Source organism: Perissodus microlepis, chromosome 14 (assembly GCF_051167445.1).
Source record: "Perissodus microlepis isolate ML-2025 ecotype Zambia chromosome 14, ASM5116744v1, whole genome shotgun sequence".
In the NCBI taxonomy this organism is placed as follows: domain Eukaryota; kingdom Metazoa; phylum Chordata; class Actinopteri; order Cichliformes; family Cichlidae; genus Perissodus; species Perissodus microlepis.
In genome coordinates this window covers 33296414-33316171 of record NC_140474.1, presented here as the reverse complement: position 1 = coordinate 33316171, position 19758 = coordinate 33296414, and the positions used below count along the sequence as shown (strand labels likewise).

Sequence of the window (19758 nt, the reverse complement as noted above, 5' to 3'; positions counted from 1 at the left end):
CATGGATTTTTTTGTATATGCCGGTTACCGATGTCGGACCAAAGTAAGCTTACTACTGTACCAGTCACAGTATACATATGTGGGTGATCGTGGCTCAAGAGTTGGGAGTTCGCCTTGTAATCGGAAGGTTGCCGGTTCGAGCAACAGTCTCGACGAGACCGACAGTCTCGGTCATTGTGTCCTTGGGCAAGACACTTCACCCGTTGCCTACTGGTGGTGGTCAGAGGGCCCGGTGGCGCCAGTGTCCGGCAGCCTCGCCTCTGTCAGTGCGCTCCAGGGTGGCTGTGGTTACAATGTAGCTTGCCATCACCAGTGTGTGAATGGGTGGATGACTGGATGTGTGAAGTGCTTTGGGGTCCTTAGGGACTAGTAAAGCGCTATATAAATACAGGCCATTTACATATGTCACTCAAAGGTTCCTCTTGTGACGGAATACCTGCTTTGTAATATGAGATGAAAAAAAAGACATCAAAATGAATGCTCTAAAAACTAAGACGTGAGAGTTAAGTGTGGACACAGGAAGAAGAGGGGGATTTCCTTAAAGGGTTATAAGAGGTGTGAAAAATTCCTGCAGTTTGGAACTGTCTGATGGTATGAATTAGTTAAAAAAAAGAGCTGTGCTCATTGTTGTTTTACATTTACAATTTCTATGCATTCATTTAATTTTCCCTCACATTTTTATTACTTCTGTTTACGCATAGTAATGTGTGAGCTACTGTGCTGATAAAGATGCGGTGGACTTACCAGCTTTAGCTGATGCCAGTGGATTTTTTTCCATGAAAAATGGTGTTGCTATCATCAAAGTCTGGTCTGAGCTGTGAAAATCTTGTTTGGCTTGTTTTTAGGCAACAAATTGTCCACTCAAATTACTCAAATGCTTGTAATGCAAATAACTGACATAAGCACAGACACATTTTGGGGGGGATAAACAGTGTTAAAAAGAGAATAGAATCAGAATACTACATATAAATTACTGAAAATGGCTGAACTAGTTTTTAAATAATATTCATATATTACTGATTAGGTTGCAATACATAAAAACAATTTAAGTCAGTGGTTAGACTTGATACTCTGCTTCATGTAACCACTTATCCTGATTACCAATGTTAGGGTAATTGGATCCAGATAACGGTAAGATACCCAGGGTACGCTGAACTCATGTCATACAGGGCCTAGGCCTTTTGAGTCATGTTAATATGCAGTACAGGGTCAGCGATTTTGGACAAAAATAAGAACTTTTTACCTGGCACTTTTGCAAAGCCTAGTGTGGCAGGACACCCTATAGCTAACAAAAGTCCAAACAATTCATCAAATGCATAGAGCCAGCAGGAAAAGAAACCAGGAAACACTCGGGAACAAGGGATATAACGTCTACCTGTTAAAGACACAAACAAAATATAATAAATAGTCACACTAGTGAGAAGGCGAATATAGCACAGGTGAACTCAGTTAAGATAATAATGAGGCTGGGAAAACAGCAAAGGAGGGAAGTAAAAATACACAAAGCCACATGAGAAACTAATCCTTCAAAGTAAAGCAGGATGTCATCTGAAAGAGGACTCGGATACACATGTTAATGGGGGCATCAGTTAAAATCATTTCATTCAGTTAAGTGTAAATATTTTGTTAGTAGTGATTAGAGGGATATACGATCGAGGACCTTCAACGTGGCTTTAAGGCTTTCCTTATGTCAGATGGCTTGGCAACTACTCCAGTAGTTAACAGGTGTCATGATGGTGGTTATCAGCTTTGTTAAGCATGGCTTTCTGTTTCAGGCTCTGTATGTGCTCACACAAAAAGGGGCGTTTCATACATCAGACTCTTCTTCATAAAATGATCCCTACGAGTGTCACCTATTCCAATCAGAGGTTATCAGGTGATGATAAAACTCTATAAAGATGATAACACCACTGCAAGACAGGAAATGAATGCTGCAGAAGATAGTTAATCTAGTGATAGTGCACAGGGCAGTGAAATAAACATATATAACATAAATAAAACAACTTACTGTCCCACAGCCTGATAAAGCAGGCGTTTGTCAGCAGATTAAAGTTAAATTAATTTGGTTGATTGAACAGGTATTCCTGGTGCGTGTTCTGTGGTGTAGTAGTTGCCATTCCAGCCATGTAAAACAGACTCAGCAGCAGATTAGAACCAAGTATAAAAACATTTATACATTTTCTGCATTACCAGCTGAATACATGAGAAATATACTTATAGTGTTTCATAACTGATGTTAGCAAGGTCCAGCTTAACAAGTTGCACAAAGATAATGTATTCCCCCAGCATAGAATAAAAAAAATAAAAGAATAATTAAAAACATGCTGTTTGCAAATGACATGAAATACAGTAAGAGGTGCATGTTTTTGGATGGTTTGTCTCATGAGCCCTTTTGCCAATGATTTTCTTCACTTAACTTCCAGCTGTACTTCCCACCATAATCACCAACTTGGTAATTATGGTAAGTAAGTCCAGATTCAGGTTTTATCCTGTCTGAAAACTGTTGGCTGATATCAGACACAGAATCCACATTTTGCTGTTGCCATCTATGTTACTCTGCCAAAACCAAAATAACCCTCCACATACCAGCACTGTCAAATGATTGAAACAAACCTTGACCGTCTACAAAGCTGGCTGACTGAAAGTGAGGCCAGCTTCTCATTGCTGCTAGTCCTGCTGGCTTAGCAGAACTGCACTGAGTGGCCACAGCCGCCTGGCCTCCCTCTGTGTGTCTTGGCCAGTGCTGTGAGTTGGTGTCTCTCCAAATGGTGCCTGTCTGCCTGCTCCAGATCCATATGCTGAATTATAGATAAAGCTGTGTTCATAGAGACAGACAGCGAGAGAGAGAGAGAGAGAGAGAGAGGAAGAGAACAGCAAAAAGGGATCAACAGAGACCCCGAAGGAAAGGAAATTACACTCAGTAGAGGTAGGTGCCGAGGAGGGGGAGAGAAGAGGGGAGACAGGCAGATTAAGGAAATAGGAGCCTCCCTAAATGAACTCAACATGGATCAGCATCACCAGATACTTTTATTTATTTAGACACTGCTGTGCGTGTGAACAAGAGCCTCTCTCTGCCTCAGCCACAGGAACACACTGTCCTGCCCACATGGCTTTACTTCCAGAATTAAGCTGGACTCTCCTGTTATAGCTGTGAGAGAGGGCGAGAGGGGAGACCAGGGCAGGCAGGAGGAGCACTGCTGGGTCTACGCAAGCGAGATTATGTTCCATATTTCCCCAAATCTCCATGATTTTTTTTTAGCGCTGAGTTAAGAGGAGGGTTCCATGTTGATGAGAGGGATTTAGCATTTGATATCCTAAACTGTGTGTCAGCAAGCATGCTTGCTGGTGTTAATTGTATCACCATGGTTTTCCCCTGGATTTCATATCATGCTGTTTGTTCTACAGCATGATATGTTCTACTCTTGACTTTGTATGATGTTAGAGGTAGCAGATGTGCATTTGACCTGTTTGGGAAGACAAGCCAATCAGGAGAAGGTTGACTTAAAGGAAACGGAAAGAGTGCTGAGGATTATTTTCTTATAACCATGATGCTACTCTATAAGAGTCTAAGGATAAAAATATGGAGCTGGGAATAAATATAAACAGGTCATGTTGATCACATTTTAGTCAAAACCATCATAAATGTTTTGTTTTTTCTATGTGCAGTTATGGAGAGCAGCAACAACACCCAGAACAGAATGAAGCGGGCTTCAGTGACAAACGATATAAGTCAAAGAGCTGGGTTGCAAAATGGCTTACAGGTGCAAAGCATCTGTGCTTACGGTGGCCAGCTTAAAGAGCACATCCAGTGCAGTTGGCTAATTGAATGTGTAGAAAGGTATCATTTGATCCAACAGCCTGAGAGTGTGAGTATAAGCTTGATGTAAACACACTGAGCACAGCTGCTATATTGCAGCAATTTTCCATCTGTCTGGAACAACAGCCTACACACACTTAATCAAAAACACATATAATATCTAGTATGTGTGGAGTTTAAGATGTGTCCATTTAAATATGGAAGACAGTGTTGCATGTGGAGTCATGTACTACTCTGCCACAGTATGCTTTTATGATACCATTAGGACCTTTAGAAATTGCTCCATTATTTTTGAGGGCTAACAGAGTTGAGTTAATGCCCATACATTTGAGTTTAATTCTTTTACTATTGCATTGTGTAGCACTCAGAAACTAAACTTTGTCCTTTGCCGATAGTGAAATAAGAAACGTTCAGTCTGAGGTGGTCCTGATGATTCTTAGTGTGCCAACTGGAATCCAGTAAGTGTGGAAAAAACACTAGCGCATGCTCAGGAAATGGACTGCAGCAATGCAAAGGAAATGGGATTTATGGTAAATTAGTTTAGACATGACAAAATACTGATGTCATTCTCTAAATGGCAGGACAGTGAGTCAGGATGAGTGAATGAATCAGTGTTTGTTTTCATATTCTGCCATTTAAACTCAGTCATGCACAGCCTTGAATCATTTTGTCTCTTTAAAACACAATTAACGCTCAATGGAGCGAGGGTAAATGATGGCCTGCCCACTGCCTACGTTGTTGCTGTGGTATTGATTGGATTGTTGCTGATGAACTAATACAGGGCTCTTGTGTCTTTGCTGTGTGTGCAGTCGATGCTGTCTTCCAGAGGCTATCCCTCTCCCTGGCTGAGAAACCAGCAGCAGCAGCAGTATGTCCCGTGTCTCCTCCACCGCAAAGCGCTACACTGGCCCCTCTTACACCAGCCACTACAGCTCCTACAGCTCCTCCCTAACCCCAGGCCTTAGCTCCTACAGCGAGCAGGACAGGCTGTCCTCCTACAAGTCCCACACCTCCTCTTCATCCTCCTCCTCAGGTTACTTATCCTCTAGCTATCTGAGCAGCGCCGCCGTCCGCAGCCGCAACTACAGCACCTCCTCGGACCCTGAGCGTGACCGGGGTCGAACCATCCCTCGCACTGACATCCTTGGCAGCAGCAGCAACCGCCGGAGTGAGAGCCTCAGCAGAACCCCACTCAAGAGCTATGGAGGGTCAGGGCTAAGTGGGGGGTCAGCCTACACTGGCTACAGCTCCTACGCTTCATCCCCAGCCCAGTCCAGCTACCTCTCCTCTTCTCCGGTGGCCTCCAGCATCTCGCTCAGTCGACGAAAATCTGTATCCCAGAATGACCTGAGCAGGGACCTGGCCTCTCTGAGCCTCAATGATGCTTCCTCCTCAACCCCTTCTTCATCCACCAGTGCCCTGCGGAGCTACCGCAGTCGGACCAGTGATGTGGCTGACTCGTACGGCAGTAGCTCCCGACCCGGCTACTCAGGCCTGTCCCGAAGCACTACTCAGGAGACCCTGTCACGGAGCTCCACCCAGGAGGCCTTCAGCAGGAGCAGAGCATTCAGCTCTTCAGCATGGGAGCCAAGCAGTAACCAGCTGTCCCATTCCCCAACGAGGGACTCTACGGTAAGAACAAGTCCCATGTTCTTGTTGTGCTTTAATTGGAGAAGCATTCCTTCACAGAGGATCCTTGGCAGGATCTTTGGCAGGAACCAAGGAAGGCTGAGTACTACGAAAGCTGCAGTCATCACCACAGAGCTTTCCTTTTATTAGTCTGCACATGGTAAAGACCCACAATCCACTAGTAGCACTGTTTCCTACCAGTTGGGGGCACTGTTGTTCACATTAATGTCAGTGCACTTGAGGTCTGGGTTTACAGTATTCTTGCACACCTTACACTCTTCTGTGGTTTTTTACTGTTACAGCTCTCCACTAGGACACAGTTACAATGCTCCTTATTCTTTTAACTCTCTTATTGTACTGTACAAAAGTAGTTTGATGGTTATCTGACAGCTCTTTCTAAACCCAGCAGTCTCTCAAAGAGCAGACAGGTCCTCTCAGCATCAAGATTAATGACTCAGGTTTCCACTGCATGGATCCCAAAGTATGACTGATCCACTTTTCCTTTGGATTAGTCTCAATAACTGCTTCCATGGATGGAAGGAGGAAAAGTGGGAATTAGGGAGAATTTGTGAGAAGTCTGTTTGAAAGTGGCTTTCAGATAGAATAAATCTGTCATCTTTATTGCATCAGATATGCTCCAGAATGTGACATTCTTTATTCATTTAGTTCTTCTGCTCATCATGTTCATAGATTTGCATATATGAAAAGCAGAAGGATATCTTCTCAACTATCAGCTGGTTTGCTGGCTGAGCCTGACAGTAGGGTGACAGAACTAATACCAGAGTGCATTTTTATTCCATTCTAGTAATGAGAACATTTCTGTCAAGTAAGCTAGCACAGCCTTTACTGTAGAGGCCCCAAAGGCCCATTCTAAACCAGGCAATGTCTAAACCCTGTAATGTCCAGTCAGCTGTATGTAACTCCCATGTGTGTTACTGAGAAGTGAATGTGTTTTAGGGCTCACCGGGTATGGTTAACACTTTTTAGCACTTTTTTTTAAACAATAACTTAATATATTAACAGTTTCATATCACCAAGACCCTGCACATCCACACAGATCTTAGCTCAGGTTGATAGTGGGTGCTGCAGTACTGGGAATGTGTGTGTGTGTGTGTGTGTGTGTATACCCACACGGCCTTGAGGAGAGGTCTTATCTGCCAAATTACTTAAAATAACCAGCGTGGGCTATACGTGCGCAGGCTCTTTAAAACTAACTGCCATTGAGAACAATGAAAAGAGAAGACATAATAGTACACTTAGTACACTTTACAGTATTACGGCACTCTGGACTATGGAGTTTTAACAGTGGAAACTAACTGCTGCCTGCTGACATCAGGGGGTAAACATAGCTCATGCAAGTCTTTATTCACAAACATGACCTAAGATAACCAAGTCATTTCAAAAGAGTGTTCCCAAAGAACACTTGGGATCATGGTGCTGCTGGGTTAACTATAGAGACAAAAAAAGTCAGGCTTTATTAAAGCAAAGGTGAAATACTGGTTATAAAGAATTCCTTGTTCTTTGCTAGGGTTATTCTTTTTAACCCCTTAGGTAATCAACACCTTTTTAACACGCAAGGTCTGAAAAGTGCAGGACTTTAACTGGAGGTCACCAGCTGGCCTGTGCATATTGCTAATGAACTCAAGCACATATAATCACCATCTTCCCAGGGGCTTGGTGTCAACACTGACAGCAGAGCGTGCAGAAAGCAGCCCCAGTGGGTTTTGACTTACGAAGCTGTGTAGTGCTTTAGATATGTCCTTGGGAAAACAATGGTTGTACTGATTAGACCAATAGATTATATATAAAAGATGGAAGTAGCTTCCCAGTCTGGAAGGTTAAGCTAATGTTGAATGCCTTAAGCTTATATTCTTTCCAGTGGCCAGCAAATGGTGAGTTCTCTGGTTTCAAAAAGAAATCTAGTTGTAAAATAAGTATACTGACTTGCACTTGATCAATGATCTCAGCAAATATTTTCCTGGGATCCATCCCCGAGTACTCTGGTCCACATGCTTAAGTATGATTAAGATTTTTTTCCCTCTTTCCTGCAAACAGTTTCACAACAATTGCTGTAATGGTTTTGATGGCCAGAGACTGGCATTGCCACCTATTTTGTGTGAAGGTACGCATAGCGACATTAATAATATCAACTTGCTAAGTCAATACAGTGATGTAACCCCTTAGCCTGACTGCCGATGTTACAGTAAGTGAAGCCTGATAACAGAAAGATAACCTGGGTATGTTGAACTTGCTTTGCAGTACAGTGCACAGTTCCTGTTGCTTGCACTTGTTTGGTGTATGAAAATAGTGTATGTCCACCAGCCCAGACTCATTGTTTCTTACTGATTTTAATGCAGCCAACTTTGTTTATTTCCCTTCATTTTTTTAATCTCCTTTTTTCAGCCTCTTTATGTAGAATGTAACCAATTGTCTTTTTTCTTAGGTACCTCGGATTTTCACACTGATACTATAGTGGCATCTAGTAAAAATCTGGGACGAGTTCTAGTTTGGGTGACCTGACGTCAAGGTCAGAGGTCAAATTTTCTGAAAATCTTGTGACTCTTGTGAAAGTAGATATGCTTAAATAGAACTTTGACAAATAGGCAGGCAATGAAGTGTAATCACTGTGTGGTGCATATGTGCATGGCCATGACAATGCAGGTAAGAATGCATTGTGATTAAGAGAGCTTTCAAATGCTGAGGCTTAATAGATCATGTATCCTTCTGGTGGGTCGAGTATCCAAAAGTTGTACTCAAGTAAGAGTAGCATTACTTTAAAATATTATTACTCAAGTAAAAGTGAAAAGTAGTCGTCAAAAAAGTTACTCAAGTAAGAGTAAAAAAGTACTTGGCGAAAAGACTACTCAAGTAGCGAGTAACTGTTTGAAATGTCCGATTTATTTTTTAAATAAATGTTATCAGACAAACAAAAATATACAAAGTTTACCATTTTCAAAAGGAATATATGTAAAAACATCAACAGAATAAGGCACAACAATTCTAATTTCCAGATTTCAGTTTTTCACAACATAAAGCTTTTTTCACCAATACCTACAGTAAATAATATAAATATATAAACAGTGCAAACAATTTCCAGTGACAAGATATGCTGTAAACTTTATATTCATTTTTGCTCCAAATGGCCCATCAGCCTCAGAGAAAACATTAGAACAAGGCATCTTCAACATATGTTCATACAAGGCAGCTCAGTTTACCATAAGTTGTACGGGTGTGCATTTATTTCTGCATATTTAGCAAAAATGTGCCATTTCTTCACTCAGTGAGGTGATGGTTAAGCTTCAGCAGCAGTTTGCTCTCAAGGTTCTTTCTGTGAAGCTGTAACTGTTTAGCAGTGAACAGGAGTCCTGCATGACTAAGAATCCTTCACAAGCTCCAGATGCAGGAAGAGCTGTATTGACTTTGATCGACAGCTTCTTGATGTGAGGAAAGCCATCCACACCTCCAGTGAATGGACATGAAAGGTACCTCTCCAGCTCCCCTGCTTCTGGCTTTCCTGACCCCATGGATCCATCATCTTCGTCGAATAGGCCGCTGTTTGTGCTGGCCTCATCCAGCTCTGTGTCTAGGCGATGTTTGATGAAGTGGAGACCTGGGAAAGATGTATGGTTTTCAAAAGAATTAGGTCTGGTCATTATAGTGCTGTATACACTGCCAAGCTGCACACTATGTTCAGTGTGTGAATGTGTGTGTGAATGGGTGGATGACTGGACGTGTAAAGCGCTTTGGGGTCCTTAGGGACTAGTAAAAGCGCTACACAAATACAGGCCATTTACCATTTACCATGTTTGTTTGGAGCTAGCCTCCAAAAGCTGGCCATACACTGTGTGATTTTTGGCCCATTTTGAGCCGATTTTTCAGTTGCGCAACCGTTTTGGGGATCAGCTCGTGTTTTGCCTTAATCGTGTGTGCATCGTGTAGTGCGAGGTTTTGAATGGCATAGCTAGCACCCATGACACAATCCACATCGCACAAGCTTTTGTATTTTGGCTAACAGTTAAACTTATTAGCATTATCACAAAGCTATGCTAAAAGTGCTCACTCAACATTATTATAAGTGAGATCTGATACAAATAAGCCACCAAGCTCTAAACACACTCTTGGGTTAGTCAGACATATTCAACAGAATATTTAAATGTTGACACATTTTTTCGCCACAGTTGTGTGTATTGTTGTTCTCCCATCAACAACAGAGATTTAGACCACTTTCAGTCTATTGTTCAAAGTGGTAGTACTTTTTAAGTTTCTTACTGCTTTTTAAAGCCAGCTCTTTGAAAAGACACTAATGGCCCTTCACTGACACTTTGATGAAATGAACAGGGCACTGTGGCATCCTTGAGACTAAACTCAGCAGATCCGTTTGTGCTTTGTGTCTAGACTTTTTGTTGGGTCAACAGTATGTTTAGACAGTCTGACTCTCGGTTCTGCCTGATTGGTAGGTTTGTGGGTCGGTGTGTGCCATATCTGTCAGAGCAATCATTATAGCAGGACTCTAAAACTACTGTTCACTGCCCCAGTACTAAACCATGCAGTGGTTTTTGAGTATCACTACTCGGATCTTTAAATCCAAGATGGCCTGTTACTGTTTGGACCTTGAGGTTAACACACAGAGATGGTTCAGATGTAAATCATCTGTTTTGTTTTCTAGCTGTGGCAGCTGGTCATTCATGTTCTGTTTGACTACCACTTCTAAAGTGCTATGCATATGTCAGCATATACTGTCTGGTCATTTGTGCCTGATAGACGTTCTGATCTTTCTTCCAACTAAATAGTCACTCATAGCAACTGGCTGAGCCCTGACTTTCTCTGGCGAGTTTCACCAAGAGCTTAGAATTGTTATCTCACAAGTAAACTCAAAAGATTGATGAATATAGACCGCTAAATCAAGAGCTTTGCTTTGTAGGTCAGCTTTCCCTCCACAACCACCATCTGATGCTGAGGTTACGTCAAGCCACTATAGGAACAATGGGCATCAGTGTTTAATTGTTGACTTAATTTGTTAGTTATCTGATAGTGTGACAGAATATACTCAAGTCAAGATTCATATATTACTTAGTGCTGGCTCTCCGCCATATTTCACAGTCTTTCTTATCAGAGGGAATTAGCTTAGAAAACCATAAAGACAAACTTTTTCACCTGAACCAGTTGTGTAACTTTAGATATTTTCTTAGTTTAATGTGAGTTTTATGTTGTATTTGTGAGGAACCATGTAAAAAAAACATCCCAGAAAAGAGAAGATGCCTTGTTTTACATTTATCTAAAAACTAATTTCCATCTCTATCTCTGGCAAGGTAGGCACAGTATTAAATATCTAATAAATAAGCTATTATCTGCTTATATATGATATATATAATTTGCAGATATTTGTGTCTGACTTTGGCATCTGTTCTCAATAATACATGCAGATTCCTAACCAAGCTAGCAAGACTGAGCTGATAACTAGAGCTTGGTTACTTCTGGCTTCAAAATCCAGACAGATGGCTCTGTCAACTTTTTATATACAGTTTATGGATTCTATTTGATACCACATGAACCTGGAGACAATCTGACTATGACAGAAAGATGGATTAATGGGCAGAGCTGTAACTTGGTAGCTGCTTTATATTGAAGGATCGCCTGCATTCTTCCTTTAGTTCTGAATCTGAATCGGTGCTAGTTAGTCAAAGTATGCTCTGTACGACGCGTGACTATAGAATGAATAACGGCGCACGAACAGCAATAAAAAGTATGAAATATGTTGTTCCTAGATTAAATTTAAACATTTGAGCGAGGAGATAATCAGCCTGATGTGCCTAAGTAATAGAACAGTCCTCCCAAGGTAACTGTACTCTGACTTCTCCCAGATAACACTGCTCAGACTCATTTGTCCCAATTTTAGATTATGTAGCTTTTTGCATCACATATCAGAATACAGACCCTTCTCACATTGCAGGTTTCTTCTTCAGGGATTTAGACTCTTTCTCTCTCACACACACACACAGACACACACAAGTGTTTAGTCTGCAGATGGACTGTGCTCTTTGGTTATTTGTTGTGTACACACACTTGAGTCTGGGTTATGATATTGTTGTTGGGTACATGTTGCACTTCCTCCACTTCACACACCGGATCAGCTAAAATCAGCTTGTACTTATGTTACTTTTGTCAGCAATTCGCCTGTTTGATGCAATGGTGAATTATACTGCCCATACGTGGAAGGGCAGGTACAGGACATTTGGTTGTTTTATTAACTACATTCATTGGGAAATTTCTTTTTAGCGTTATATATAATTCCGGGTTTCGGGTGAGCTGTCATCAAAACCTTATAGTCACAGGTGCTTATAGTCAACAGACCTGTGTGATCACAAGCATTACTGTAACATGTAGCTCTCAGTATTTCTACGGCAGGTCTATTTGGGGTTGCCTGAAGTGTAAAATGTGACCATCATTCACTTAGAAAAAAGGATGAGACAGAACATTAAGTCCTCCTTACTCACAATAATTCCATCTTTGTGTGTCACCTGACTGCCATCATGGAAACTTGTTTTTCTTTAACACTTTTTCTGTGAACTCCACGAAGGTCCATGAGTGTACTCTGCAAGGGCGTAGATTTGGTTTTGGCATTGGTGGGGACGGATGATTCAACCACCGAACCCTGCCCTGTTTCTTTTTTTTTCCTTTTTGTCTTTGCTTCTTGATTTAAAAAAAGGAGAAATATACTTGCCTACATATGCTATTCTACATGCTTTTAAACCATTTAAAATTACAATTCATAGTTTTATATGTGAATTATATAATGTTAAGTTACTATTAAACAAATGACTGACTAAGTATTTTATACTTTAGTTTACTTCAACATATTCCATATAAATCAGATATCATACAAAAATAAAAATAGCTTAAAATACAGTCATGACAATAAAAGAATATGACTTTAAGGACTTAACATCATTACTTCAGTTACACCAACATCTCTTATACATTAGCACTAAGGGGACACTGAATGACCTGGTGGTTTTTGTCCATAAAACTACTCATCTAAGATTACCACAAAGTAACAGATCTCTTAGCAAAATTATGCAACATTTTAGGCACACTATTGCCCGATCAAATCAGTGAGCTGGTATGTTTTACTCTAAACAAGAACTACTGTTACAGCAACAGACATGGACTACTGGTGTCCCACACAACAACTCAATGTCCACTATGTGAAGGGGCCAAACACATGCCTTCTCCTCTCATTAACTGAGATGAACTGCTGGCATATTTGTTTTACATCTATACTGTCCAGTCTCTCCTGGTGGACATGGCAACACGTTATTCATGGTTACATACAATTTTAGACTGATGTGGGCCAAAGCCTAAAACGATGTGCCGGGAGTTTGCTGTTCTCCCCGGTTCAGATATTTGAAGTTTGCACAGCTACATTCTCGCCTGAAAAATTTTTAAAAGTTTATTTTGCAACCCAGAAAGAGTAATAAGAGGGGCACTGAAATTCGGGATTGTCCGAGAAAAAACGGGAGGGTTGGCATGTATTCCCTTGCATAGCCTGTAACGTTATTATGATGGACAGATTTTATGAGTGAACTTGACTTTAAGTGACTTACAGGTTTCTTTGAAAAATGCTTTCTTATATCCAGGTTCTTTTTGCTGCCATCCTCCTCTCCTCCTTGCAGGTCCTCGCAGCGCAGGATTGCCGCTGCTAAAACTAAGCAGAGCTCACTGAAAGGCACAGCCAATCACATTGGCCATATTTGTCACATGACGTAGAACTCCAGTAGAGAACGTAATTTAACTCTTTCTGCACCGCTGGGTTAATGAGACGTTGACAGATCGCTTTTAAAAAAAAAAAAATTCTATCGGTTTTGTTTTTCTTTACTCGAAGAGATCAAATTATTGGTGGGGACAATTCAATAATCGCTGGATATTGGTGGGGACATGTCCCTTCCGTCCATGCCAAATCTACGCCCTTGGTACTCTGACACTTAGAGGGTTAGTCTGTAATTATCTTACTTTTGCGTTCCTCAACTTTGAACCTTAGACTTGAATTTTTACCATGAGTTTTGTTATCTTATTAGTAATCTTTGGTATTTTGATGAATGTCATCATTGATCAACTAGTTATTACTCACTATAACCCTTGTTACTTTTGTCTAAGTAAACCTGGAATAGCCAACAGGAGTTATTCCTGTGATCTGTGACCTAATTAAACACTTCAGTGATGGGTTTACAGGATTAATTCATAGTTTCAGGTCAGAGAATGTGATATGGTGTTCATTTTGTAACTTCTGTTACTAATACAGTGTACCATTTGGACATTAGTTGTTGTTAATCTGCTACATGCGGACTGTATGGGATATTTAGCAGACTGCTGAGCGGCACTCTGTGCTTGCTTGGGTACTGCTGATAGATCTAGGCTGTCATTCTACTACACCCTCTCATTAAGACAGACCAGAACTAACACTGGATGTGTCTTTGTCTTTGCTGGTGATTCACCGGAAACGTCATTAACAACCTTTTTTTTAGGACTGCACATCCTAATTTTAGAACTACTTGTCCCTGCCATCACATTAAGAGTGTATGCTGTCTTTCCCTTACGGCCGATGTTTCTTCCTCACTTTAGTTATTACCATACTATTACACTGATTTTTATACAGTAGTTGCCCTTATAGGTGACTTTTGTGTCGTGATCGAAATGGAGATGCGTAGTCTCCTTGGAGCACAGCGTTTAGTCCTTCAGACTGTAGCAGCAGCGCGGAGAAGGCTGGACTGACGTAGGCAGCACGGTTGGAGGCGGCCGCTGACGTTTGTTGTGGGCCGATTTTTTTTTTCTTCACCCGAGCCCAAAGGGGGTGGGCCTGCAGTCCGGTAAAACGGAATGGGAACACAGTGTGCATTTATTTGCATTTACAGACCCACACCGCCGAATGGACCCTCACCTGCGTAGAACGACACAGCGGCCAGTTGCTCTTATAACACTCGGCTTCACCACGTGTTTGTCGCTTTTAGCGTGTTCATTGCAGTCTGTAGTAGCACGGCGTGGAAGGCGAAGCCACAGGTCGTCTATATCGATGAATGAATGACTACAAGCAGAGAAAGCTGGTGAAACGTGTGATTGGCTTCCCTGAGATAGAAAGCTCATCATCCAGTCAGCGGGAGCACTCGGAGACCTACGCCGTTGTCTGAGTAACTCGTACCGGTGATCGGTTTTATTCCTCCGCCAGCATGCCGAGCATGCGACAGTCCTACACGGTGACAGTTCCCGAGGAGCCGCCCGCCGCTGCTTTCCCGTTCCTAAAGCAGGAGATGCGAAGAAAAGGCAGCATGTCCGGGTCGGTGCTGGTGTCAACGTTCGTGGGGCTTATCATCAACCAAGCCAAGGTAAGAGACAGCGAGAGTGCCTGCTGTGAGCTCTGAGCTCCACCGGGGAGTGCATCACACCAAACTCCATTCAAAAATCTGACAATTTAACCGTTATATTTATAATGCTCCATTTGTAGAGCTTCAAAGGTTCCAGCTAAGATTGTATATTTGTCAGTGGTTTATATAATGTGAGTATAATAATAATATGTGGTATTTGATATGTATCTACTGTGGGACTCCACTGTAACAAACTGCAGAAAGTAAAATATACAATATATTCGTGTAAAGTTTCATATTATACTGAATGTATGAAATTCTCATTAATTTGCAAGCGTATTTTATCATCATGTTTTATTATCTGTATAAGTGCTGGGATGTGTTGGAGGGCTAATGATTCCCGTGGGAGAATTTCTCATTAAAATAGGCCACAGATCTTACTTCACTCCCGGTGTTATGCATGTTGTGAAAGATGAAGCGAGTTTAACGCTGAATGAATCATTTGCAGAGGTAAGCCGCTCTCTTAAGCCGAGCTGTACTCTGCTGTGCCAGGATCAGGAGGGCTGCACTGGCAGGTCACTGGTTATATAACCAGCATTTAATCCCCCTCATACACTACAGCTGCTCCTACTATACTGCTCGTATGAATCCCATTGTAGTGTTACATTGGAGTTAGATGCAGGAATAAATCATTCTGGCTGACCTGTATGTATGCAACACAAAGTATAGGAGGAGGAGGTTGCCTCTTGCTGTTTCTGTATGGGCTCTATCACATGTACACATAAATGTAGGTGTGAAGAAAATTCTGACAGTCAGTTCCGTCTGTTGAGGAAAAAAGTGTGTGGTACTTTCTACTCTAAATAACTATTGATGTTTTCTCCTCAGCCAGTCATGTGATCGCTGGCTGTGTTGTTTGCTCACTGAGTGCCCTTGTCAGTTTTCTTTGTGTATTGTTGTTTTTATAGTTGAAAAGTGTTCTCTGTAATTTGGATGAGTGCAGCCAAAAACACAGTGTGTTTTATGCCAAGTGAAGAACTAAACAAATCCACTAAGTCGACTTGCCAACTGCCCTGATACAAACAGAAGAGGAATGACCTTAAGTGCTGTGAGGCTTGCTGCTGCTGCTGGTGTGTGTCTGTGTGCATGTTCTTGGGCTGCAGCGTGGAGTGGCTCTGCTGTGTGCCAGCTTCTGTTATGTAATGACAAATCACATTAGAATACACTTTACAGCTGGCCCAGCCCGGTGCTCTGCCGCGCTCGTCGCTGTTGTCTGTTCCGCTGTCAGCGTCCCACCTGCTCCTCCCGTCCTGCCCCTCTCCTTCAGCTCTGGCTCAGCACCTCCTCCCTCTCTGCAGACCACCGCTTGCCCATTGAACATGTCGTATCCTTCTGATGGTGAGCTTACAGTGGGTAATGTGTGTTGTCATCTGTGATGATGCACATGTTTGTACACTGCAGGCTCAGGGTGAACCAGCCGGTAGATTAAAGGTTGCTTTCTACCACAGCTTACCAACTCATTCTCACTGAGTTCCAACTTCAAAAGTTGTTTGTCAACAGAAAGTAATATCCAGCCACTTTGAAAACCATCATGTGTAAAATTTGATCACGTATCTGTCTTTTCAGATAAGTGATAGTGTAATTCTATGACTTCAGTTGCTAACAGTGATGATGGTTGGTTAAATGAAACTCTGAGATCATGACTCGCTGCTTTGTTTTCCATAAAGATTTTAATGGCAGGTAATCACCACTCTTAGTCAGCACCAGCTTGACAGCTTGAGCAGCAGCTCTTCTGTCTTCACAAAGAACAGAGCATCGTCTCTGTTCTGGCTCCGTGCTAACACAGTAACAGTCATCCACCCAGCAACACATGTTGGTATGTTGGTAAAGCATTTCATTTGCTGGGTGATTATAGACAGGAGACAACAAGAGTAGTTATTTTTATCTATAAAGAATTTCCAAATAGTTATTCCCTGATATTACCAGGGTATAATTGATATTTTTGTATAAATTTATGTAATGCAAGAAGGTGACCCAGTTTCACTCTCTTCAGAGATGAAGATATGCAGGGTAGAAAAATATCATCATTATGCAAACCCTCTCTTAATAGGGAGCAACATCATCATTGTTAAAACACATATACTGACCATGTCTTACATTTATCATGTGGTCTTTGATATATTTTTTCTTGAATGCCTGTCAGAGGAGTAAAAATCTCTCTTTCTGTTGGTCACCTTTTGTCTTCCTATGAAGTCATTCTGGGAAGCAGAGCCAGAATCTGGGATTACTTATCCTTTCCATCCTCCTCACCTTGTTTTGACCCATTTTTCTCCCAAGCCACCCTCCTCTACCCAGCAGTCCAAACATCTTTGAATTAATTGAGCATAGTTGATGGACAGATTTTACCTGCACCGAGCTGGGCTTGTGCCAAAATGCTCATTTCCTGTGTCTTTTATTCCCATCTCTAGGGAGCAGTCCAACCTGGCCTCTGGAATGCTTTTTAAAGTGGTTTCCCTGTTCCTGGTGCTTTTTAACATAAGAGGAGTAAGATTTCAGCTCCCCTGGTTGCCTGAGCTTCTTCTGACATTTATGAATAGAGCATTTATACAAATTTATCCCTCTGGGCTGCCTCTGTTGTGCACAGTGTGCTCACATGGAACAACAGGGAATATGAGGAGTGGATTCATATGATTTCCTGTGCCTGCTCTTTTTTTTATCTCCGGTCTTCTGCTTTCTTTATTTTCATCTTTTTAGTCTTCGCAGCACACTTTGGTTTTGTGATGATATTCCCTGTTCTTGTACTTGCAGGTGTGTCATTTTTACACCACCTTAATGTTTTTATCAAATACACCAGATTAGTGCAGTGAATTTAGGATATGTTGCTTAAAAGTATTCAGATTTTTTTTTTTTAAAGTGAGAGACGTCTAAATATATGTAAATATATGTCATTGACCTGTTCTCCCGAGGTCACTAGCTCCAAACTGGGCAAGCAAGAAACAAAAAATCCAAGAGTACTGAGGGTGAGTGATATGTGAGATGAATATACCTATTTAAATTATGATTATGGAGGTATGCAGATCTAGGGGATTTGCATGTTCAGGCTTGTTTCACTGTCATAAGTAGTTACTGCTACAGCACAAGTGTGTGTGTGTGTGTGTGTGTGTGTGTTGTAGCGTTAGAAAGCATTAGAAAAAAAGAAAATTATGTGTGAAAATATCACTTATATTTGACTCAACACCTGCATTTTGTAAAAAATTAAAATATTTGGAATTTATTTTGAAGAGTTTAACATCAAACAAGGCCCTTCTTTTCTGGTCCAGACACTGCTCTTCCTAATCCACCGTGCTCACTTCTGTTTACAAAATAGGCTGCATAGTTTGTCCATAAACTGTACATAAAAGATGAACATAACATCTGTAACATAACAAAGCCTGTGAACTTTTGCCCACCCAAGCGGAGGAGTTCATGTGTCTTGGGGTCCAGTCCACGAGTAAAGGGGAGGGAGGAAGCAAGAGAGTCAGAAAATTCTTCTCTATTTTCGACTGAATTAGTATTGTAGACTCCAGGTAATGTCACAGTTCTCTTAACACTGTATGTTATGATATGTTTATAGGATGAGCACCTAACTGAGCATTTAGCTGCTTTGTTAATTGAATGCATACATCTGTGCATTTGGCCCCCTCGTCGGTTTTCTGCTAGTTAAACAGTGTAAATGCAACTGGTAGAGCCTTCCATGAGTGTAATCCCACACTCACAGCCTGTGCTTCTGTACAGTGCTCACAGAGAAGAATCGCTGAATTAGCAGAATTAGCAGAACGGGTGTAGCTGTCATTAAAGTGGTCTGGTATGATTCCTGCACTGTCACACACAAATGTTTAAAGGGTCCTGTTTCATACACTGTTTAGTCACTAAGATTCTAACTGCATTTTACACTGAGTCTGAAGTCAGGTTGTAGGATGAAAGAAAAATATTAAGTCTTTTCTGCACAGTGTATTGCAGAATCATAGTATAATGCAAAGAGGTCAGTGCTCCACGCTTGTTCACTGATATTTTTCAATTTTCCTTTTGAATAATGGAGAGAGCAGAGAACCCTGCAACCCCCCAATCCAGTGTGATTTGGGAGATTTTCCTCAACAGTTCATAAAAGCTGCTTTGCTCTGCCCTCTGGAGAGCTTCTAACTCATCCAAAATGATGTCATCAGTGTGGCTTTTAGTGGACAGCTTTACTGTTCCATAATGCACTAAACAAAGCCTTTAAAAGAACACGAGTTAGAATCTATGGAGGTCCAGTGGGTTAAAAAAAACTAAAACAAAAAACCCCCCATTATTCTTGTGAATAATCACCAGAATAAATTAAGGAAAAGCATTTAATTGAAGTGGAAATAGCAAATAATTTAAGAAATTGGCTAATTACCATACAGTATTTTATTATATTTATTAAACAGCTTTATTTTATTACATATGGAAGGAATTTTCTTCCAAAATGTCATTTCAAAACAGTCTGGGTTTTTCCCCTGTATTGTCACTTTTTACTATATGACTTAACCTCCCAGCCTTTTTACATGGTTCCTGCCTCTTTCTGATATTTTATGTTTCATGTAATATTTTCATCGAAAACACATATTAATTATTTTTGTTATTATGGGATGACAGGATTGAAATGCTGACTACCAAGACTAAATAACTTGTGTTTTCAGCTTCTAAAACTTGTCGAAAGTCACATCTGCTCCAAGTTATTCAAAGCCATTTCTCCCAGAAACACACATACACACACCTCACTCTCTCTCTGAGAGCGAGATCTCTCTATGCTCAGTCCTGTCACAGTGATGTCACAGTGTCCTCTAGTTTTCTATTCTGCAAAAAAATAAAAATAAAAACAGTGTTGCCACGGTGACAAAGCCAAGATGTTATTTCACTGTTATGAGTTGCACTGGGCTGGCCAAAGCATCAGCCAATTGT

General features: G+C 41.2%; 1 protein-coding gene across 3 annotated transcripts in view; it reads left to right on the top strand.

Annotated features, from left to right (window-relative positions):
* LOC146374275 (ubiquitin carboxyl-terminal hydrolase 2-like) overlaps positions 1 to 19758 on the top strand; it is a 48791-nt gene that overhangs the window by 13446 nt on the left and 15587 nt on the right. For all 3 annotated transcript variants that reach the window (XM_084951489.1, XM_084951487.1, XM_084951488.1), the window contains one exon: positions 4627 to 5449. In XM_084951489.1, coding sequence (XP_084807615.1) covers positions 4688 to 5449 — 762 coding nt within the window. In that variant the 5' untranslated portion in view covers positions 4627 to 4687. The remainder of the gene's footprint in view (positions 1 to 4626; positions 5450 to 19758) is intronic.